Raw genomic sequence first — 23,352 nt, 5'->3', positions numbered from 1 at the left:
TGTGAGTGGGTCTGCTCTGGCTTGGGCTCTTAAAAAGTTTTTTATTTCTTATTTTATGAGAGACATAAAAAAAAAAAATTAGAGAGAGAGAGTCCTGGTTGACTCTTTGGATGACTTTGCCGTTGCTAAGCTTCTTATTCCAAGCAAATCCGTCTTATACTTTTTTAATTGCATGAACCATTTTCCATAATTACCCAAAACGGCTAATTGGGAAATGGAGGCGATAAAATAATGTCGGTTTTGCTGAATGCCCAAATGGGTTGGAGCGCCTAAATCTGTAACTGAAAATAATCTTTAAAATAAATAATATGATTTAAATTCTAATATATGTCCTATATCTATCTATCTAACGACAAAGTATGAGAAATATTTTATTTCCTTATATAAAAAAAAAAAAAAAAATTTGTATAAATATTATATATTTTTAGCAAATATTTTTATGAAACTAATTCAAGAAGATACAAGTTTACATTTGGAATACTTTTTTCACTGCAAGTTTACGTATTGTTTTATTTTTATTTATTATGGTAGTTCCATGATAATATCATAGGGCGTTTAAATATACCTACATTTCATTTTAATTTAAGTAATTATTAAATCTGGGAAGAGAAAAATGTGAGATTAAATTGATTAGATGTTCTCGTATGTGTGTTCTCCCTCTCTCTCTCTCTCTCTCTCTCTCTCTTTCACCCATTAAAATATTTCAGTTCCATTTTCTTGCCATTAATCGTTGTCGCTAAGATTCGCTCTTAAAAAAATCTGTATAGATTAGTTATAGATTGTAGTTCGTTATTAATACTGCCAAAGTCTCTACTCGAAATACGTATTCGATCGAGGACAAGATTCACAAGATTTTTATGTATAAAACACCACAAAAAAAAAACATGCCTTTCCTTACGTCCATCCGATGATGGATTCGTTAGATATATCTTAAAATTAGTTACAAATCCGTTTGCTGCATCGCACCGGAACCCCGCCTGGCCATGGTGCAGAAGGCCTCCCCCTGCTGCTCCCCCAGGCAGATGATCAGATTCTCCGGGTCCCTGGGGTGTGCTTTGGGAGCTGTGGCTAATTTGCCATTGGAGCTGCTGGACTTCCCCTGGGCCCCTGTCGATGCGGTCTTCTCCGCCGTCGTTGTGGAGGAGGTGGCCGTCGAGGAATTATTGTTGCCCGCATTGTTGGGCTGCAGCTGCGGCGCCTGGGCATTGGCGGTGAGGAGCCGCTTGGAGCCACCACGACGACGACTGCCCTGCTTGGTGAACACGCTCGGCTCCAGGTGCAGCTGGGCATTGATGTCCTGCTGGGTCATGCAGGTGAAGGCCTTGAAGAAGCTCTTGCGGAAGTTCTCGCTCAGGAAGGCGTACAGAATGGGGTTGACGGCCGAATTCGAGTAGACGAGGGCGCCCAGCAGCAGGAAGATGAGTATCTCCAGGCGCGACAGGTCGCGCTGAGCCGGGTTCGAGTTGATCAACGCCAGCTGGGATATCCAGTGCGGCAGCCAGCAGCAGATGTACACCGTAATGACGGTCAGCACCAGTCGCGTGACCTTGCGATGGGCCCGCCGCTTCTCCTTGGACTTGGTCGCCTGCTTGGGCCCCACGGACTTCAGTTTCCGTATGACCAGATAGTAGAAGCTGAGAATGAAGCAGAGCGGCGTGGCGAAGCCCAGGAAAAAGGTGTACAGAATGAATGTTGTGCCCGAATGTTTCTTATACGCATCCGGCCACATAATGTTGCACGAGTAGTTGATGCCATCCTCCTGCTCCACGGTGCTCGCGTATAGGATCACCGGAAGCATCAGTACGGCGGACGTGGACCAGGCCACGGCCGACACGATCTTGGCTATGTGCAGGGTGCGATATCGGGGCGAGGATATCGGATGACAGACGGCTATATACCTGTCCGCGGACATGATCAGCAGGAAGATCGACGAGGTGAACGATGTGATGGAGGTGCTCACCATATAGGCCTTGCACATGAACTCCCCGAAGCGCCAGCTGCAGATGCGCATCGTGTAGAGCAGAAAGGGTATGCCGATCAGGAAGCACTCGTCCGCTATGGCCAGATTCAGGATGTAGATATTGGTCACCGTCTGCATCTTGGAGAACCTCAGCACCACATAGATCACGAGCGTGTTCCCAAACAGCCCCACGATGCACACGATTCCGTACAGCACCACCGTGAACAGGTCCGCCAGCGAGTTCCTGGTGGCTATGCAATGCTCGTACGTGGGCAGGTCCGTGCTGTAGAGCGGTGGCTCCTCTGGCTGGATCGTGGAGCCCCTGCCGCTGTCCCACCGTTGGCTTAGTTCTGTGGTGAAGAGGCTCTCGTTCCAGGCCGTGGTGTTTGGATACGAATCGGTTGACGGCCCCTCGCCTCCCCCCCGGGCCGAATGCAGCAGCCTCATCATTATTAGCCAGGTCAACATGGTCTGGCCGGTCTCTGTCTCCTTTGTGTTTTTTGTGCGCTCTAAATCTAATTATATTGTTCGGGGGATGTCCATCATTCGGTTTACCTGTAAAACAAATTTCATTATCCCATTAAATACATATTTTATGCGTGCGTGCGTGCTTTGGGTGTTTGTGTATAATTATGCAAAATATGAACTTTTTTTTTGGCTCGATTGGCTACTAATTAAAATAGCTTTAATCTATATAGGATTTATAGAAGCTAGATGAAAGCAGATATCCCCGGATGTCTATCCATCCATCTTAATTATCCCCCAATTACTGCATCAATGCTTTCCCTTTCTCTTTCTGTGAACAAACATCTTCAACTGGCACTTGTTAACAAATTATTGAATCCCAAGTTAAAAGTTAACACTGACAAATTACACGTACAATAAGAAAACAAATCACAACCCCGCCCAGACCAGACACTTGGAGGAGAACTTTTTGGGGGCAAAAGTTTTGCGCCGACTTTTCTGAAAAATTACCCCAAAAATCTTCAACTTTCAACGTTTTTTATTATTTTTTTTTCTGACGAGTTGTAGAACAAGGAGTTTTGAAGGTAGACAAATATATATGTATGTACATAAATCATATGTTTTTGGCCAATTTATTTAAACGGAAGAGCGGCAAATTCCATGTGCAAATGGAAAAGTTCTTGATTTATGAAAACTCAGTTGATTTTCAGGGTGTGGCAGGTGCTAGGTGGTAGGTGGTAGGTGGGAGGATGGAGGTGATAAATTAACATTTAAATTGAATTCAAATTACACACAATTTGTCAACAACAAACAGGGCAGGTCGCCAGCCAAGAACTTTGTATTGTAAAATAAATAAATAAAGCAAATGAAGTGGAATCCGGTGCTCAATTTACGCAAATATGTGTGTACATATCTGGCGAAAATTTATACATATTTGCTTCATCAAAATTCGGTTGCACCACGCAAGGAGGCAAGGAGGGCAGGAAGGAGGGACTGTGCATGCATAAGACCGTTTTGAAAGGCCAAAGGAAGAGTTAATCCTCTTAGTCTATGCCTATTTCTGACTAAGTCTGAGGCGATTCCCCGATGCATGTTGGATTACAACATCTATCCAAATTTGTTAGCCATAGATCATAATTTTAATTGGGGGTTAAGTCAGGGATGTAGTAAAATGCTAACAATTATTGTTAGGACCTTAAAGACCCCTGAGGTTAGTCTATGAAATGCATTCAGTTCATTTGGCTATCGGGGGGAATATTGTTGGGGCTTTCTTGTACTTTAACTTGCTAAAATATTCAACAGTCCTTCTACATTCGAATATCATTCGAATGGAACTTGCATGCCACAAATCTCTCAGCTTCCTTTAGCTGAACGCTACCTTTAATTCCAAGCTGATTGCCTGGCTGGCCCATTGAATCCCATAGATTGCCTCCACATTTGAGCTGCATCGAGCAAAGCAATCAAGCTGGGATCAAGGCAGGCATGGCATGGCATGGCATGGCAGCCATGTTCTGCGTATTGGATTACAGCGGTGCAATCAATTAGAGCTGTATTTGACGTTGTTATGTGTGTAATTAACATGTAATCAGGTGCGAGAAGTAGGACAGGGCAGGGCAAAGCAGGGCAGGGCGGGGATATGCAATGATATTGGCAGTTGAGCTACTGAAGGGTTTTGTTGGGGATGAAATCCCATTTAAGCTGCAATTTCAGATGCAGGTTATTTCGTATTTCAATTTGTGGTTTTTATACAAAAATTAATTGAACATAATTAAAAATTAATCCGTATCTTTTTGGATCACATTGCTTTGGGTAGATCTTAAACCACTTCCCTTAACGCCTAAGCCTGCACTGAATCCGATCCAAATGGTTTGTTGAGATTGAATTTGATAGTTTTCTATGTGGAAAACAGTCAAAGATGATGCTTTCTATCGGCAAATATTGTAGAGCCCAACTTTATTCCCTTTTTCGCATTCCAATTCCTTTTGTATTCCTTATTGGCTTTGTGTGTGTGTGTGCGGTAGTCACTATTCCATCAGTAGCCACAATCCGTATCCATCCCCCCTTCCCACCCGTGTGCTGTCGTTTGTTTGCTTGGAGACTTAACTTGCAACCCGTCGACAGGTGTAAAACGCATCGATTCCCCCCCTCCACCCCACCTATCTTTGACTCTGCACAATTGTTGTTCGACATTTATTTTTCCTTTCGGCTCTCGGGGCTGCTGCGTTGTTATTGTTGTTGCAAGTGTAACTGTTATCGGCAAACCGCAATGGAGGCACAAATCGGCAGCCAGGCAGCTGATTGCCTCGAAGGGGGCGAAGACAGCACGCGGCGCACTTCTATTGTCTGCAGTTCCTCCACTGACGACGACAGGCAACAGACGGCGGAGACTATTGCCAAGAAAGCTACTGACGAAGCTCCCTTCTGCAGGGGGAAGGAGATGGATGGAGACAGGAGGAGAAGCGAGGGGCAGCTGTCGTCTCATCTCTGACAAGGGACCGAGCAGCAACACCATCGGAAGGTGCCGGAGCCATCATCATCTGCTCATCGCACCCTTGACCACATTTTTTTCTTCTTCCTCTGTTTCTCTCTCTCTCTCCCTGCTCATTCGCTCAGTGTGCACGTATGTTCGTGTCTTTGTGTGTGTTCTGTTCTGCAGCATTTATTAAAAATTTATGCATTTTATGAGACCCTCAAGAGTGGCTCCTCAAATGCATTTCCCTCACAGCTTTTGTTGATGTCTCTGCTCCATTGAACCTCTTCATCCTACTCTCTCTCCCCAACGCCCCGACGCCCCGTCTGCCCCTCTCCCCTTTGCTCTCTGGCTCTTGATGATGTGACGAAAGGCTATAAAAATCAGCATTTTCAGCTTAGAGGGAGCTTATTTGGTCTCTGGGTTCGACCATAAAGCTTAGGAGTTCTATAAAAATGAAGAGTATCCGAAGGCAAAAAGGACAAAGGACACATGCCAGTCAATACAGAGTTGCATATAATGTTTTTCGGGGATTTTCATAATGTTTTTGGAAGCTTTAATAAAGCGAATGTTTTTCGTGAGGAGTGGGGACAAAAAGGTATGAAAAGGTATCACGAAAATAGATTGCCAAAGTTTTGGCTCACTTGAAATATACACAATTTTAATGTTTCATTAATTACTGAGTTCGGAGGAGCTGAGAGTGCATCTACAAATATTTATATTTATCAAATAATTATATTTGATATTAAAATTCAGAATATTCTAACTAAAAAGTTGGTTAGTTTGTCGACTTGAACCAAAGCTTCGGGTTTCAGCAGAGCACTGCTTGATCACTGGCCAGTGAAGAAGAAAACAAACCAAACCTTCAGGTTTCAGCGGCGTACTGCTTGCACGAAACCTTCAGGTTTCAGTGGCGTACTGCTTGAACCAAACCTTCAGGTTTCAGCGGCGTACTGCTTGAACGAAACCTTCAGGTTTCAGCGTCGTACTGCTTGATCGAAACCTTCAGGTTTAGTCGATGAACTGCTTGCAGCAGCACTTGAACACGAAATGAAACCAAACCTTCAGGTTTCAGCGTTGTAATGTTTTTTTCTTTCAAATCTTTTTCTCATCTTAATTTCTCCTCATTAATTCTCTTCAACAAAATAAAGATAATTAATTTTGAAAGCAAATTCTACAGAACGTATCGCGCTCCACTCCATAGGAGTAATTTCTCTGCTTTTGGCCTGTTTGGCTTAGCCCAGTAATTTGATAACTTCGTCCATCTCTTGGCCAATTCTTGCCGGTTAAATTGAAAAATTTTTGGATTATTCATAAGCACCCAGAACTTTAAGCTTTGCTGATGTGCGCTTAATTAATTAAAACTTTATCAAAGGACCCTTGAATATGGCATGCATGTGTGTGTGGCTGCGCTATGTGGGTATATGTGGATTATGTTACCAAAAAATACAGCTAGGCGCACACAGGGAAGGACAAACAAGGCAACAAGGAAAGGCAACGGCTTGGGGCCAAAGGGCAATGGAGACCAGGGGACGCATGCATTCCTGGAAATGCGAAGCGAAGAGCGGCAGGGCCTAACCTTGCATGAGTATACCTTGGCCCCTTGGCAAATGATTATCCGCTTGCTTTGGTTTTGGCACGCAGCAGCACAGCTGTCGGAGTGCCGAAGCATTTGATGCCCTTTCGGGAAGCAGAAGGATATTGTCGCTGCTGCTGATGCAAACTGCTGCTCGAAGGAATCATTCTTCCCTTCGGAAGGGAGGGCATGAAAGTAAATCAGAGCGAGGGAGAGGCAGGCATATGCAAAGAGCATAATTTTATGGATAAACACATAGCACACAGCACACAACACACAACACCCGCCCACTGTACACACAGGGCGGAGGAGGCACACACATTTAAGCCTATGCTCCTATGTTTCTGCGTATTTGTGTGTGTGTGTGTGTGTGTGTGCCTTAGGAGCAGTGGCAGTGGCATGCAAATATGACTAGAAAATTTGCATGTATACACAACACAAACACACACACACACACCCAAACACAGAAACATAGAAGCACAGAAACAGAGAAATGTGTCGCCCAGCCTCGAGGCTAGAGTGCACTTGGGTTCGGGATACGGTACTCTTGTTTATAGAGCCCCTACCCGAGCATAAAGTGCAACATAAACAAAACTCAGTCACCTACACCACACCGCGCCCCCCCGAGAGAGTGCTGCTACATCGGTCGTCTTCCGCCCTCCCACTCGACCCCCTTTGTGGATGTGGATGTGGATGGTGTTTTTTGTTTGGTGGCAAACGCACTTAATCTTTGGGACACATTTTTGGGTATTTCGGCCACAGGTTGCCACTCACCGTGTGGCCTTACCCTTACCCTTACCCTTATCCTTACACTTGCCCTGACTCCCTGACCTTTGATAAAAACACTCAAAACATGTGTTGCACAACACATAAAAACAACAACGACGACCACGACCACGACGACGACCTCTACAACAAGTGCAATTATAATCCCAAAGGGCTTTGTGCTTCAAGCCTTTTGTTTCATTTCAGAATTGAGTTTGGGAGTGCGGCAAAAAAAGTTGTGTCCATACATCGGCCTGATAAAAATGTTTGGGATTATCGTCCTTTGTGTGCATTTGCGTATAATCCTTTGAAGGGCTATTCTACCGATTTATGCATTTATTTCGCCCAATTAAGCATTCGAATTGGCAGGCAGATTATGCCGTTGCATGAGTGAAAGAAATCCCCTGCTACGCGACCAAGCCACATGCATACATACGTACGTACGTACTCCATGGTACTCGTAGAGAGTACTAGAGAGTACCCGCCCCACCACTTTGAGAGAGTTTTGCTCATTGTCTGGCTGGTGTCTCCGGGCCCGGGTGTCTCCCCCTTGGAACTTTTTGCGGCCAGTCCCTATTTAGCATCCAAATGGTAGCCAATGGGTGGGCACACTGTTGGCTCAATTATGGCTGGGGTGTTCATTGTTAGCTCGTCTAGGAGTCTGGGACCCTGGGACCCTGGGAGACCATAATGTCTGCGACATAAGCTGGAGTCCTGGAGAGATTGTTCTTTTCTCTTCCTGCCATTTGGTTCGTTTTTATTTATGGCAGCAGCAAGCTCTGGGGCTGCACCTTATAAAGGGGCCCAGCAGAAGGGGGGAGGTGGTGGGTGAGGGTGAGGTAAACTCCTTCCGTGTTTGTGGATCCTTTGATGTGGTCCGTTGTGTGTTGTTTTATGTGGCAGCTCCTGTTGCCGGTGCCGATGCCGTTGGTTTGTGGTCTCAACGGCGGGGCAGGCCGTTTGCCAAAAACTGAAATCTGCCATCGGTTTTCCACTCTGTTTTCACATTTTCACGGCCCCTTCCACCACATCACATCTGTCTTTGAAGCTTTGTTCATTGTTCAGCCACACCCTCATCGGCTCCATAGCTGTTTCCGATTTGGTTCTTTGTCGTTGTTGTTTTTCCACCGCTCAATTCGGTGGCGCTTTCTGAAAAATGTTTGTCAATTGCATGCTAAACGTTTTTAGTGATTGGTGGCAGGAAGTGCCCGGGAAAAAAAAGGGGAAAACAAAAACAAAAGCAAAAAAAGAGTGAACTGAATGTAGATCTGTAGATAATATTTGCAGGATGTGTCACGGTCTGGTAGCTCTTTAAGGACTTAAAGGGAGCACGTAAAGGCTTTGCCCAATCCGACTGTAAGCTTTACACATTTTTCCAGACCCCTTTCTGGAAATTGTATCAAATTTCCCACTCGAATGTTGTTTCCATGGAAACACTTTTCCCTTAAGCGGCTTAGGCTTAAGCTTTTTTAATTTTCCTCAAATGTGGGGCACATTCATAAGTAGATGATAGAAAAATACAAAAATTTAAAGAATTTAGAGGGGAGGGGGAGGTGGAAAATCGTTTTATTATATGGCATTTCCGGGCTAATCCCCGCTGTAGTCCAATTAGATCGAGGAGTCCCTTACAAACAATTTAGTTGGAGTTCAAATATCATTGCCATCGGCTTACGGGCGCTTAACACTTGCCAGCTTCACGCCTCGCGCCATCCACTAGTGCAATTTATGGGGAGCATTCCCCAAGCCCTGCGCTCTCGACAATTTGCATAAATTAGCACCAAAATATATATTACTCTCTCTCTGTTACCAGCTCCCTGCTCCCTTCGTCCTGCTCCCTGCTGCCTGCTCCCTGCTCCTTCTCTTCCAAAGCGATGTGTTTATTATTGTTCGCCTGTGTGGAAGCGCTCGCGTGTGTGTGTGTGTGTGTGTGTGTGTGTGTGTTGGATGCTTCGATAGTTCCGCCGGCAAATTTAACATAATTTTCCGAGCACCCATTGACAATAATTGAACTGCTCTTCCTCCACCCCCACCCGGCCCCCAATAGATAGAGGATTATGTTGCATATGTCGTTTCGGGTCAACGAATCCATGCCCATGTAAATGCCGCTGCCATGCTGCGCCCAAGGATTGTCACTAATTGCGTGGCAAATCGAAAATCCTTTGTTGGCCGAGCGGTTTGGCTTTTACGTACATTATGGATGCTGTCCGAAAATTGTGGCCAAAGAGTTTTCACTGTAACTTTAAAGTTTTCGAGGATATTCGGAAACAAAAGCAGCAATTTAATTGAATTGAATTATTTCCAGCCAATCAACATCATTCATACGCCCTGTTTGCACTTCAATTGAATGGTCCCCAGAACGGGAACGGGAACGGCAACGAGAACGAGAAGGAGCACTCCGTCTTGCCTTGGCTATTTGCTAAACACTTGACCAGAGCCAGCCAGCCAGTCAGTCAGTCAGTCGAGGCCTCTGACTTCAATGGGAGTTCCTTTTTTGCCGGAGTTAATCACACAAACTGCTGCTGCTGCCCCATCATCGTCATCGTCGTCGTCATCGTCATCAGCAAATGCCATTACCTAGGTAAATAATATGGTAGCCAGGAAACAGCAAAGGCTTTCTCTTCGCCACTTTTGATGTGCCCGACGTGTTGCTGCTGACCATTCAGCAAAAATAAATAAATAAAATGCTCAAGAAGTGCGCAGATAAATGGGATAAATCTGGGGAAGCAGAAAAAAGAAAACAGAAAAGAAATCAAGTTGATTGCAACAAAAAGGGCAAGCGCTCAATCGACCGACCGATTCTCAGATACTATTAGAACTGTTTGTGGCTCGGTTCCGCAATGCAATTAGGCAACATGAATGGCCAATTGATTTGCTGACTGTTTTTGTTTTTCCCAGCTGCCATTCTGTCATCAACAGTTCTCATTCTTGTTGTTTTATCATTCGATAATGGCCGAGGGTAAACCCCACACACAGAGGAGTTGTCAGAGCTTTGAGGTATCTTCCAGATATCTTTGCGTAGAGTATCTGCCGGCCGTATTCTCCTCACACAATTTCCATTTACGTTTTGTTTACAAAATTTGCCAATTCTGCATTTTAGTGCGTCTTTCAATGTAATTATTGTTGTGTTTGGTAGCCCGATGATGCTTTTACTTTTTGGTTTTGGTTTCGGTTTCGGTTTTTCTGCTCTCATCTGTTCATCGCATTCCCCCTCTCCCCCTTCCTTTCGCTCATTGGATCGGAGTGTGTTCTCAATGTGTGTGTTTTGCAGCAGCCATGGCCAAATAACGGAATTGTTGTTGCCGTTGCTGTTGTTTTTCCCCATTTTATGGGTTCAATTAACCAGAAGCCATGAAAATCATAAAAATGATGAACTTTTTATCCTCGCATTTAAATTGATTGCTTTATAACAGATTCGGTGCGGGGTCTCGGTCTCTGGAATACTTAACAGCTGTGCGGCCTACAAAATGCCCTCAATAATCCACCTAAAAATACCAATACACACCGGTTCCATTGTTGGGACTGGACTCTCTCCAATTAACACTAAATCAAGCTCTTTATTAAATACATTTTGCAACACCAGGTCCCTGAATAGTGTGCTTTGTGCTCTCTTTTGTATCAGTTTTCTATGGAAATTCAATCAATATTGCAGGGCAGCCGTGACGGAGTTGTGTCATTGCCAGAAAATCGGACGCTAATTGAATTACGAAACGGTATCCGTCCGCATAACGGAATCGATCGACACGTCAAATGGAGTTAAATATCTTTTTTGGCTCAAATCCTTAGGGGGCCTTGATTGATTAGTTGATTTGCATTCGTAGTCAATTATAGATTGGCAGAGACTCATCTTTTGCCAATATTTCACGTATTTTGATATCTCTGTTTACCCCCCCAGATGCGACATTGAGTGAGAGCCACCACCCCCCCTCCCCACCCTCCAGTCTAATCATTTGTTTACTATTTTTTGTGTATATCCCACACATCACATTATCTTTTTGTTGCTGCTTTTGTTCGATTTTCCTGTTATCTGCTGCTACTCTTTTGTCGTCATTAACGTCATTGCGTCCTCGTTTAATTTGAACATTAATCATGCCTGTCTATGCCTGATGGTGGGGTGAAGGCTGAAACTGTGGCACAAAAACAGACAAAGGAAGTTGCAACCAATATTGCAGCAGAGGAAAAGTTGCGGCAGGTTCTCTAAAGAAGACAGGCAGGTCTTATTATTAGTTTTCTATGCGCCCCAACATTCATGTTGCACATGCGCATCAAGTATTTCTTGGGGCAAAAAGCATTCTGAAATTCTGCGGCAACTTTCCCCCCAACATTCTGGATGGTTTGGCAAACTTTGGTCTTGGTCTGGTCTTGGTCTTGGTCTTGGCCTCTTTCTACCCACAATTCTTTTTTAAGCTTTTTTTTGAGATATTTTTCTTGTGGAGTTGCTGAACTTGCTGGACTTTTATGGAGCACCTTAACACATAGTTTACTTGCCCGCATTCCCGCATCATCTTTTCTCATCCCTCCTTTCGCTTCCTCGCTTTTGTGCCATGGCTAATCATCACAGCCAACTGTTGGCTCACATTAATTGACAGTTTGCCGTCGTTTGGCCCAGATGGAGCCATGGCTAAGTCCTCATTAACTCATCTATCATTATGTGGTGGATGTGGATGTGGATGTGGATGCGTTTGGTCTCCCTTCCATCATCTCCATTTCCCTCGACGCACTCATTAATTCTCTTTATGTAGGCCAATTCAGAGGGGGGCGTGACACAGTTGGATATGATATCTACAGCTGTTCTCCCTATTCCTATCCCTATCTCTATCCCTATCTCTATCTTCCTCTTCTACACGCAGCTAATCTTATCTCTTGCGCTTAGATTTCGTTCTTTTTTATTATTTTAATTTTTTTTTTATAGGTTAAGTTTAACGTCTGTGCCCCCACCCCTAGCCCCTAGCCCCAAACCCCCGCCCTCTGCCTGTTTAAGGTTCTTGTCCGTAATTAATTGCAAAAGTTCCCTTCATGTTCTGTTCTCTCTCGTCTGATGCTGCACAAAAGTTCAAAGTTTTTGTGGACGCTGGGAAATGGTGGGTCGGGGATACCATCCACAAGTGATGAGTGGCTAAAACCAGAGAGTTGTCAATTATGATGAATAATTATACAAAATTCTCTAATTAGCAGCAGGAGAAAACTTCATCGATGACGAGCGTGACATGGTCTCTAAAATTCAATCAATTATTCGTGAAATGTTTGGGATCACTTTTACCCACTAGTCATCGAAAGTAACGACATAATTGTTTCCCCGAACAAAAGGAAAGTTTTATACCACATAAAGGAGGTCTTTGGGTAGCTAAAAGTTTCTTTATTATTATTATTATTATTCTTTATTAAATAAATAAAGGTAAATATATAGCGAGTGAGCCGGCGGTTCTCAAATATATGTATATTAGAATCAGATCTCTCTCTCCCACAGTCCCTCTTGAAGTATCAAGCAGCAATTTTATGCTTCTTTAGCCATCAATTACCAAGAAAGCATCAGCGGCATCTCAAGAGTTGGTGGAGCATCTCTGGCACTTGCTCTACCATTTGAATCATGGGGTCTCTAGACCTACCCCCCTCCCACCGCCAACACTTGCTCTTTCTTATCCAAAGCTTCCTTTGAGATGGAAGGAAACGCCATCATTCTTGTTGTTGTCTGTTTGCCTGACGCCGAGGCGAAAGGTTAAGGCATGCATCGCTTCCATCAAATTAGACGCATTTTCAACGCGCTTTGTCTGTGTTTCCTTTCCCCCCTCCTCTCTCTCTCCCTCTCTCTCTCTCTCTCTTTCCCTGTTAGTGTCCTATTGCCTTTGGCTATTTCGTCTATCTCTCTCTCTCCCTCTCTCTGTTAGCTCACCACCTCTTCTAGCCCTTTCTCCGTTGGCTTTTTTTTTGCTTTTGCTTTTGCTGTGGCAATATTCGAGCTGACGCCGCTTTGCCTTTACTTTTTATCACTTCATTTGCACTGAAATGTCAATGTCTGTTGCTTTTTCATCTCTTCTCACTTACTCCCTCCCCCTCTCTGACTGCCCACACATTCCCTCTTCCATCTCCGGAGTCCGGACTCCGGACTCCGGACAGCATTTGCCGAATGCCAGGAAGGAAGCAGTTTTGTTGCAATGATGTGGGCCGGTCCGGGGTTGGGGGGTCTTTTTTTGGGTGGTCCTGGCGCTAGAAAGAAATCTGTCTGACAAATTACATGCCCTGCGAAGTCGCACCAGCAGCAGCTGCTCCGCCAGTTCTTCCGCCTCCATGACTGGCCCTTCGTTCACCCATGCCCATTGTTGTCTCTGGCTGCTTGCCCCACATTTGGACTCAACCCATCAAGCTATCAAGCGAATGAACGGACGCACGTCATTCAGTTAGTCGCAGAGTGCAACGGCCTTTTGATTGGGCGCTAGGTGGCTTTGCTTTGCTTGGGTTTTCCTTTGGGTGGGTTTTGGTTAGGGGTTGGGTTTGGTTCGGGTTCGGGTTTGGTTTTGGTGGATGAGCTCATTTCATCTCTTCTGGGTTTGGGTTTTTTATATGTAGTCGTAGTAGCTCGTGGCTTTTTGCGTTATTTATTATTTTTGGGAAACTCTTTAGAACAACTTTTCCATTGATATCGTTGTGGTTTTAGCTTTTAAAAGATCTCAAATTATAGTTACGAATAATCATTCTTTAGTTCTGCTTTAAATATGAGGCCATTTCGAGTCCAAACAATCACAAGATTCGTACAAGTTTCCCTTTCAGCCCATTACTCTTACCGTAATTTTTCAAATCTCATTTCATTTGCCAAAAATCTTTTCGGGCCTCCTGGCCTCCAGTTTCTCAATTTCCACATCATCAGGCAAACCAATTCCTCATTCCGACGGGGACTCCCACCCCTCACCCCCCAAAAAAAAACACAACGCAACATTCAACAGTTACAAATGGCCATTCACACAAAATTTTGGGTTTATCTGACAAATTCCGCCACACACACACAAATAAATTCCGAGAGGGTGAAACCTTTTTGGAAGGGACACATTTTTAGGGGTACCCGTTGGCTTACCCGCTTGGATATCATCCCATCATACTCTGGGTAGGTGGGTAGGTGGGTAGGTGGTAGATCTATCCCAGAGAAAATTCCCCACAAAATGGCACACGACGATGCACTTTTTGAGGTTCTCAAAATATTTGGCAAACGTTTCTGCAATTTCTCGCGATTTGTCTAATGTTATTTTTCACTTTTGGCCTTCCCTCTTGCCGGATTTATTTCTGATGTTCTTCGGATGCGGATTCTGTTGCAGAATTCTAGCTGGTGATGCGATGCTGCTCGGATGCTGCTCGGATGCTGCTCCTGGTGCTGCTATTCTGCCACTTATTTTGTGTATTTTCTTTTGCCGTTCTGGCTGCTAATTTGCATTTGCCTCAAGACGCATCCAGCGTGTCGAAGACACGCATCCGCCCGCCCGCAGATGCGGTGGCTCTTCTGTGTGTGGTTTTCGCGCGCGTATTTCGCAAACGGTTGTTTTTGTCTGATTTACCGTTGCCTCGCTAGTGCTGTAGTCTTCTGCCGTTGCCACTGCTGCACGTTTCGGCTTTGTTTTGCATACTGTGGCGCCGCACTTGCCGGCGAATTTCGTTGCGGTGCAATGCGAGAGACGAGTGCAGAGTCGCCGCTCGGTCGGCTATACAGTTACAAGCTCGCCGCCTCCTTCGGGTTCAGGTTCGTCGCCCGATTGGCCTGATGCGTGTTGCGGTTCGGCGATGCTTTTGTCGCCGTCTCCGTCTCCGTCGCTGTTGCTGTTGCTGTTGTTGCTGGCTGCATGGCATGGCATGGCATGGCTCGCATTGCAATTTCCTTCAATTAACAGCTTTCGCTCGTTTCTCTCTCTCTCTCTTCCACTGTCGCGCGGGCACTTTCTCTCTCTCTTATACGAGCACGAACTCTCACTTTCGTTGGCTGTTAGCGCCTAACAGTGCACTGTTAAACGCCGAAGCTCTGTTAGCTTTTGGTTGGCGGCCTGATTGAACTTTGACTAGAGCTGGGACTGGGGACTGGGACTGGGGACTGGGACTGGGGGCTGGGGCAGAAATGATTAGATTTGAATGCGAGTTGGACAGGCCGCTCGGTGGGGATGGTCTTCGATTACTGATTGATTATATTGTGCCTAATTGCAGGTAGGAAAATGGAAAATAATTGGAAATTGCAAAATATCGTATGTGCTCTATACGGTCTAATCACATTTGAAGATTGAAGATACCTTGGTTTAATCTTGAATACCAAAATGAAAATTCCATAACATAATTATGCTTCCGATTTGAATCTCTTTGAATTTAACATCCCCCCTACGTTTATAGACTAAATAAATCATTTCCCAGAACTTGAACCATTTGTCTTCTCTCGGATTCTGGAGCTTTTGCCGCCTCCAGCACTGAAATCTAATTGCTCTGGACTTTGGCAGTGGCAGGGTAACCATTTCACCTGGCGCACAAACTTGGGCGAATATTCTCTGTCCGAGTCATTAGGAGAATATCAAACTATCAGTTTTTGCTAGCACCGAAACTTCTGGGAAAAACTGCTGAAATAATTTCCATGTGGAGCGGGTTTAAGTTTCTCAGTTGCAAGCAAATAAAGTTGGCTGGACAAAAAGCCAAGGGAAAACATATCCAATCATAGGCAAAAATAGAGAGCGAAAGAGAAGAGGAGAGCTGCAAAAATACGTCAACTGTCGTCTCCCTTTGAGCCGGGCTTTAGTTTCGCCTTTTGAGCAAAACTTTTAATCCCGTCCCGGGCTGAACTTCCGTCACTTGTCTAGTTGTTGCCTCAATGCGCCGTCTTTCCGTTTCCGCTGACACTGAAAAGTGCTTAAAGTGCCGTCCGTAAAGGGAAGCTGTTTATTGTTTACCATTTCTCAAATCCCCAAAAGTTGTCCTCCGAAAAAAAAACTTTAAATTAAATGATCAACCACAAGAACACAAAGTTCCCTCTGGTTTCGAGTCTTTATTTATGCGGCCAGCAGCCAGAAGCCAAAGGGAATTTTTGCAGCCAAAACTAATGTCCGTAATTGAATTACGGCCAAGGCATTTCCCGAGCATGTCCTGCGCAATTAGTGCCGTCAGCAGATTATTAAAGTTTACTTTTAAATATCTCGCCCCCACAGAATATTAAATCAGCATCGACTTTAAAACGTGTCTCGGCTGATTGAATTAAGAAGGAATTTAGTCACAGACGGGCAAAGTTTTCCGTGGCCCGTGGTTTTCCCAGCCAAGGCGTCTGGGAATGCAGACACATAAGGACACACCATCGTACATCAAGGTCAGTCTATCATTTTCGAACCATCCAGCCCAGACCATGGATTGTCTTGGTCCTTTTTGTGGTTGTCTCTGTTGTGCGAAAGTTTTTCGGTGGGCACAAACTTTTCTTATAAATTCTATTAATTTCTATACCCTTTCAGTGGGTATTAGTGCAGGACATAAGCAATATATCTACATATGCATATTTCAGCGTTAAAAGAATTCGTAGAGAAAATTATTTACCAACAAAATCCAGGACTAAGACATTCATATTCTTATGAGAATTTTTATACAAGATTATTAATTAATTAAAAATAGTTTATATTTTAATTTTTTTTTTTAAATTTTTGTTTATATGTTGAAAGTTATTTTTGTGTATTTAATTTCTATATAAATAATTTAAATGTATTCTCAATCAGGATGAACACCTGTCCTTCAATTACAGTTCATTCCAATTTTTATAATAATTTTAATTAAATTTTATTTTGATTCTTTTGAAATTTTTTTTTCATTTAAATTTATTTTTGTGTATTCAATATTATTATTTCCTTATAAATATATTAAATGCATTCTCAGTCAGGATGAACACCTATTCCTCCATTACATTTCATTCTAATTCTTATAATAATTTTAATTTAACATAATTTTATCATTTATTTTTTCTAATTTTTTGTATAAATAATGTAAATATTCTCAGCCAGGATAACCACCTGTATGCGTGTGCTGCGGTTGTAGCATGTAATATGTAGGAATCAACCAGATTGAAGGAATATCTATAAATAAAATTCAGAAAAACTTAGTCCTTTTCTTCTTTTCTTTCTCCGAAAGAGTACATCCACATTGAGTGTAATCCGAATAGTTTTCACATATTTTTTGTATCCATTTTCCATAGAAATAAATTCAATTTTCCCGAAAATTGACTTTCAGCAACTCTATAAACTCGGTGAAAAATAATCAGAGTTGGAAAAGTCGGGAGCCCGAATGAATTTTTGATGAACTTCTTGTGCGTGGGACACTTAGTCGTATACGTATTCGGACACACATTAATATGCATACATATGTAACGTATATGTATGTATGTGGAGAGATCCCTATCCAACTGCTTATAATTTGATGCAATTAAGGAATTATAAAAGCCACTCCCACCAGCTAATTAATAGCGAAGGGAATAAATGTACCAAATGGTAATTTTTTGTAATTTACTCATTCAGCAATATCGAAAAACAGGGGCAGGCAGCATTATGCAAATTAAATGACTTCCAAACGATTGCAGAGAGTGAGAAATGATTACACAGGAAAATGCTGTTGGATATTCATATAATTTATTCTATAATGAATTAGTTGATTATCAACTGGCAAAACATAATTGCGCACAAAATATCAATGCAGATAAATTGATTGCCTTTGGGGAGTATTTTGTATACAATTTTGCGTGTGAATTATCCACAGGTATTTCCCATTAAATACTGGCAGGAATATATAATTATTTTTAAAGATAATTAACACACCGAAAATATATGTGTACGAATTTTAAAACTATTTTCTAATAGATTAGTTTAAATATAAAGCTATTTTGGAATTTTGAAAGTATTTTCCATGAACAAAGTGGGAATAATAAGGCGTAATTCGATAGAGTAGAATATCTCTTTAGGCCGCCTTCTGCGGAAGTCCGAAACCCACAGGTTTCTACTTATCCCCGAAGATCATTATGGCTTGTAAATTTCCATAAAAACATTCGAATACATAAATATTTGCGGCTCTAGTCACAGAAATGCAAAATGTCTTTGCGTTTCTCCACTCTTTCGGCCAGCCAAAAAGATAGACACACTTGGACACTTGAAATTAATGATACATTAAATTTGTGCCCCATTCTTGCCAGCATGGATTATGGCAAATGCAAATGATCTGAGCGTAGAGAGTAAAATAAATGCATGGCATTAAAAATAAAATAATAATCATGCACAGAGAACATTAATTAATAGTTTGGACAGATATTTCTGCACATTTATGTATGTCTGGGGGTCTCGGGCCTGGGGCCTGAGGCCTGAGGCCTGGGGTGTGGGGTCTGGGGTCTGGAGCGGTGGCACAGACATGAAATATGCATTTGGCATATTTAGTAGGTGTTTAGTCCGGGTATTTCTAGAATTTAATGAAGCCAATTAATAATTGAGTCATTAATTTGGTGCTTTAGGTTTTTTTTTGCTCGTCTCTGAATACAATTTAATTGGGCATAAATAATTGAGAATTCTGTTAAATTTAATTATAAAGAAATTCACACACGTATGAATATAAAAAGTGGTCTAGTATTTCGGTCTTTCATTGCGCTTGTACCAGACGTTGGACGGAGCGTTTTAGTCTGTCAATCAAATGTGGGAATGTTTGTCTCATCGTCGCATCGTTGGCAGCCAGATGAGGATGAGCATGAGGATGAGGATGGGAATGAGGATGGATGGATGGATGGATAGATGGATGGATGGATGGTCGTACTACGTGTGCTGTTGTATGCCTCTGGTCTGCCGTTTTTCCTGTCAGAGAGTCGGAGAGTGATTGACAGGCACAAGTGAATGGGGTCCCGGTCCCGGTCCCCCTCCCCACCCCACCCACAGTGTCTCTGTGTGACCGAAATACGAGTACACCAGCCCGCACTCATATGCGTACTCATATCTGGCAAAAAAAAAAAGTGAACGCAAAGCGTAGCAAATCTGTGGCCCACCCACCCACTCATTTGCATTCGCAAGGAGGGAAGGAGGGTATTACTACAAACATATGTACATGTACTTGTATATTTTTTGTCCATTGTCGAGGGTTCAATGTACTCGGTGCGATGCCTTCCCCATATTATATTCCATGAATGGGCCAAGTGCTTGAAGTTTCCAATTTTTCCTTTTGGCCTGTTTGCCCCCGTGTCTGGGAATTGTCGGGGGACAGACAGATTGGTCAGCACCGGCACCATATACCATATAAATCTAGACCGGTCTCAGTCTCAGCTCCAGTCCCAGTCCCAGTTTCAGTTCCAGTTACACTTTCACGCTCATGAGTCATGCCACATAAATCAACCGACAGCCGACTCTCGCCTGTCAATATTTATTTTATTTCACATTTTTCGCCAGAAATGGTTGAGGCTTCTGGCAGTCCGGCAACGGGACTGTCTGACTGTCTGTTAATTGCGCACTCAACTTTTTGGGGATTAGTCGTGTGAGGTAACATGTTTTATTTGCTTGGGTTTCAATTAAGTCCCTCCACAGGAGCTGTGCTGTCGGTCAAACAGCCAGAGTATACACTTTATACACTCTACGGACTTTATGATGGGTTAAGTAACCGGAAAATGTACGGAAATGTGTCTAAAATATGTCCTATAGTCTCTCTCTTAATTATTGATCTCCTGCCACAAGATAATGCCATTGCCAACTAAGTGGCGTAGTCTTGGGGCTGGCTGCATCGATGCTCATCACATCTGAATGAAAAGTTTATTTAGTCCCTGGCCGTGGGCATTTTTGTGGAATCGTTTCGCTTACGGATTGGCATTGACACAGTGCTGGCCTCGGGAATAGCGAAATCGGTCCTATCCAAATAATAAGGTCCTTCCGACGTGCTCCAGATCGCATTCTCGTATCTCTTGGTTCTTGGCTGTACGTCGTCGTTTTTGTTTGGCATCGGCTCGGTTGTCGTTAGCCAGGTTGGCCACCAAGATGTGCTGCTCGATGATATGCTACTATTCGTGGTGGTCCTTGTGGTGGTCCCTGTGGTGGTCCCTAAGGTGGTCCCTGTGGTGGTCCCTGTGGTAGTCCCTAAGGTGGTCCCTGTGGTGGTCCCTGTGGTGGTCCCTGTGGTGGTCCCTGTGGTGGTCCCTGTGGTGGTCCCTGTGGTGGTGTTGTTGCTTTTCGTGGTGCTATGGCTCTTCGTGGTGCTCTCGCTTTTGGTGGTGCTGTCGCTTTTGGTGGTGCTGTCGCTTTTGGTGGTGCTGGTGCTTGTGGTTGTTCCGGCCGTGTTCATTGTTGTGGTTGACTTTTTCCGTTTCGGCTTGGTGTACGGCGGAATGTGAATGGCAACGCATCCATCGTTACCGCTCTGCACGTAGCCGTCCTTGCAGACGCACTTGTAGGCGAGCAAAAGGCGGTTACTGCCTTTCACTTTCTTCTGAAATTTACCACACTCTTCTCATCGAATATTAGGAATATTGGGGCATTGTGTTTTGCTCTTGGACTTACTCCCACCAAAAAAGGCGGTGATTGGCATCAAGGCTTGCACCAGCGATGAAAAACCCATGATATTCGGAGCTGAACTTCAAATGTCAACTGTTTCGGGTCGGGTTTTGTTTTCGCCTGAAGCTTGTTTCAGTTCCAAAATCAATTCGACAAGCGTTTTATTTGTTTTCTTTGTGGGGGGGGGGGACTTTAGAACTTTGAAAGAGTCTGCTTCTGGAGAAGTCTTGGGTACACTTTATTTCCTGTGTTGCCGGTTTAATGAGATCTCCAGCTTGCAGGAAGAATGTCCCGTTGGGCTTCATACCTGAATGCCCTTTAATCTTCCGTAAGAAGGCGCTTTCCATCCCAGATAGTTTCACTTTTGTGTGCAGAACAGCACATCCCCGCCCCGCCCCCCAAACAGTTCTCAAGATGCTGCTGCCACTTACCAACTTGTCCAACTCACATTCCCGTGCAGCAGAGACCTCGGGGGCCTCCCATCTGGGGCAGTGTGTGGCATAAGTTGCAAGTTGCAGCACTCTCTCTCTCTCTCTCTCACTCTTTACCCTCTCTGATAAAATCCCAAAAAATGCACACCAAGCAAATGCAGATATGACGGGCACTACTCCCCTCAGGCGCCGCCAGTGGAGCGCCCATAAAAAATTCATTTCCAAAAGTTGTCCTCGAGATATGCACAGCTCGTGGAGGATGGCAGGATGGTGGGATGGCAGGATGGTGGGATGGTGGGATGGTAGGGAAAGTTTTCATTTCATAATTTTGAGATCTGCATTTCCACTGCCACTCGGAGGTGGCAGATTGCTTTTGTCTGTTGTTGAATAGCATTTTGGTGCCTCATATGTCATTGATTATGCACGCACGCCGGGAGAAAGCTTTTCAGCGTTTTAGCTTTTCACTTTTCCTTCGCTTTCCCCCAACGCTCACACTTTTTGCGTGCTGCATACTTTTCGGGATACGCCACGAACAGATCTTTGAACCCTTGAACTGTTTGGCCTGGACTTGGACCTGGACCCTTACCTTATTGTTAATTGCTTTTGTGGGCCGCCATCGTGCGGGTCTGGATGGCATGTCAAATATTTAAGATAATGACTTTTTGCGGCTCCCTTCTAGCCATAACATTTGAGCGGTTTTGGCCCAGTCTTTACGCTATTCGCGAGCCAGTTCATTTGCCTGCTGCTGGCTCTCGGCTCTCGGGTCTCGGGTCTCTGGGTTTTGTGCTCTTTTGCGGCTTTCAGCCTTTAAACCTATTTGTGCCCTTCGTTGAGTGTTTCGGCTAGCCTTGGCCTCAGACACTTCTATGACAGATTGTGATCCTTAGGAAAAACTTCCCCCAGAACAAAATATGTGATTAAAGTTTGAATTTTTTTAAATATTGAACCAGTAAACATTTGTGGGAAATGCTTACACAAACAGAAAATATCGAAAGCTAATTTCGCTTACGCCACAAATGGGAGGAGGGGAGGAAAGGGGAAACCGCACATTGCATTGGGAATTGCATCTCCGTCGACAATCATCTGCTAGGCAATCATCAAGGCAATTAGATGGCAAAGAACAGCATCAATTAAATGGTTGAATGCATTCAAAGTCGACCCTCAATGAGAGGAGCAAATTTCAAAGGCGTTTAATTAGAGGGCAAGCAAGGCAGCAAGGCAGCGGCTGGGCTGGCACTGCGGTTAGTTATGCCACCAGGAGCGGCATGAACATAGAGCAGGGGCAGAGCCAGAGCCAGAGCCCGAGCCGGAGCCGGAGGGAGGGGCCAACTCCCAATGTGCTGCATAATAAAAGCGATGCGACGATGCCCAGAAGTTCACTGGGAGCAGTATACTCCTGTGCTGGCCCGCAAAAGCAGTTGGTAGCACGGCAGACAGTCGGACAGGTGGCAGATGTGTATAAATTTCATGCAATGCCATGGAAATCCAGCAATTCGCAGGACTTACGCGAACCAAACATGCCACAGGAGTATACGGCTATGGATATGGAGATGGAGCATATGGAGGTTGCGTGTGCTCAGCGCCCAGGGCGCGGACGACATTGACAAATGATGCCCGGCAAATCCGCACCAGTCTCCCGACTCCGACCCCGACCCCGACCCCTACCCCTACCCCTACCCTCGACCCCGACCGGAACCATGTGCTGATGCGGTGAGCAGGGGCCGGATGGTGCGAATATTTGTGAACTCACTGGGTCACCACATCGCTCAAATCGCTTTGAGAATGGCACTGGAAAGGGCAACGACCAGGTCTGACCAGGGCAAGCATAACAATGGCAACAGAAAGTTCTTTGTTGCAGTCCAGCCTTGCCACAGTTGCAGCTGCATTTTATGTCCAAGAAAACTGCTCAGAGCTGGGTAAACTTTCGCCTTAGAAACAGGGTTGCCTGAGAAGTTCTTCTGGGAAGTTTCAGGAAGCTTTCCAAGCTTTGATTGGTAGCTTCTTTTCCATAAGATCACCCTGTATTCATGCACATTCAATGCACCCATACTCCACATATAGAAACTTTTTCTATGGCGGCAGTTTTATATTGACAAAGTGGCCAAAGACGTGCCACAGGCGATTCAATTTGCAATAAAAGTGTACAAGAATCGTTTGTGAAAGGAAAACCAGCGAGAAGGTGGTGAGCCGCG

The 23,352-nt window shown here is 44.3% G+C and overlaps 2 protein-coding genes across 4 annotated transcripts; both read right to left on the bottom strand.

The window, feature by feature from the left end:
• Nucleotides 1-445: 445 nt before the first annotated feature.
• On the bottom strand, nt 446-14,910 carry AstC-R1 (Allatostatin C receptor 1). The gene is made up of 2 exons (XM_002135142.3): nt 14,300-14,910; nt 446-2,515 (listed from the first exon to the last, which is right to left on the bottom strand). The coding sequence occupies exon 2, from the start codon at nt 2,426-2,428 to the stop codon at nt 941-943; it is 1,488 nt and encodes a 495-aa protein (XP_002135178.2). The 5' UTR covers nt 2,429-2,515; nt 14,300-14,910; the 3' UTR covers nt 446-940.
• Nucleotides 14,911-19,704: 4,794 nt separating this feature from the next.
• Nucleotides 19,705-20,825, bottom strand: LOC26533974 (period circadian protein-like). Of its 3 annotated transcripts, XM_033384349.1 has the most exons (4): nt 20,736-20,825; nt 20,493-20,681; nt 20,043-20,456; nt 19,705-19,981 (listed from the first exon to the last, which is right to left on the bottom strand). In XM_033384349.1, exons 1-4 carry the CDS (start codon nt 20,791-20,793, stop codon nt 19,899-19,901), a joined length of 744 nt encoding a protein of 247 aa, XP_033240240.1. In that variant the 5' UTR covers nt 20,794-20,825; the 3' UTR covers nt 19,705-19,898. The 3 variants fall into 3 exon arrangements, with proteins under 3 accessions (XP_033240240.1, XP_033240239.1, XP_033240241.1); XM_033384348.1 differs by having other exon boundaries at nt 20,043-20,681; XM_033384350.1 differs by having other exon boundaries at nt 20,043-20,664; nt 20,736-20,812.
• Nucleotides 20,826-23,352: the final 2,527 nt, after the last annotated feature.

The sequence above is a fragment of the Drosophila pseudoobscura genome, chromosome X (assembly GCF_009870125.1).
Source record: "Drosophila pseudoobscura strain MV-25-SWS-2005 chromosome X, UCI_Dpse_MV25, whole genome shotgun sequence".
In the NCBI taxonomy this organism is placed as follows: Eukaryota; Metazoa; Arthropoda; class Insecta; order Diptera; family Drosophilidae; genus Drosophila; species Drosophila pseudoobscura.
Note: the sequence above shows the minus strand (reverse complement) of the source record. Positions and strands in the feature narration are given on the sequence as shown.

What these genes read in the sequence shown, in the direction of transcription:
- LOC26533974 (XM_033384348.1), bottom strand. Translation starts at nt 20,793, where the DNA reads ATGGGTTTTTCATCGCTGGTGCAAGCCTTGATGCCAATCACCGCCTTT. An exon ending in CACCGCCTTTTTTGGTGGGA is followed by an intron (nt 20,682 to 20,735) that starts GTAAGTCCAAGA and finishes TTCGATGAGAAG; the next exon opens with AGTGTGGTAAATTTCAGAAG. An exon ending in CACTGTGTCAATGCCAATCC is followed by an intron (nt 19,982 to 20,042) that starts GTAAGCGAAACG and finishes CTTTTCATTCAG; the next exon opens with ATGTGATGAGCATCGATGCA.
- AstC-R1 (XM_002135142.3), bottom strand. Translation starts at nt 2,428, where the DNA reads ATGTTGACCTGGCTAATAATGATGAGGCTGCTGCATTCGGCCCGGGGG.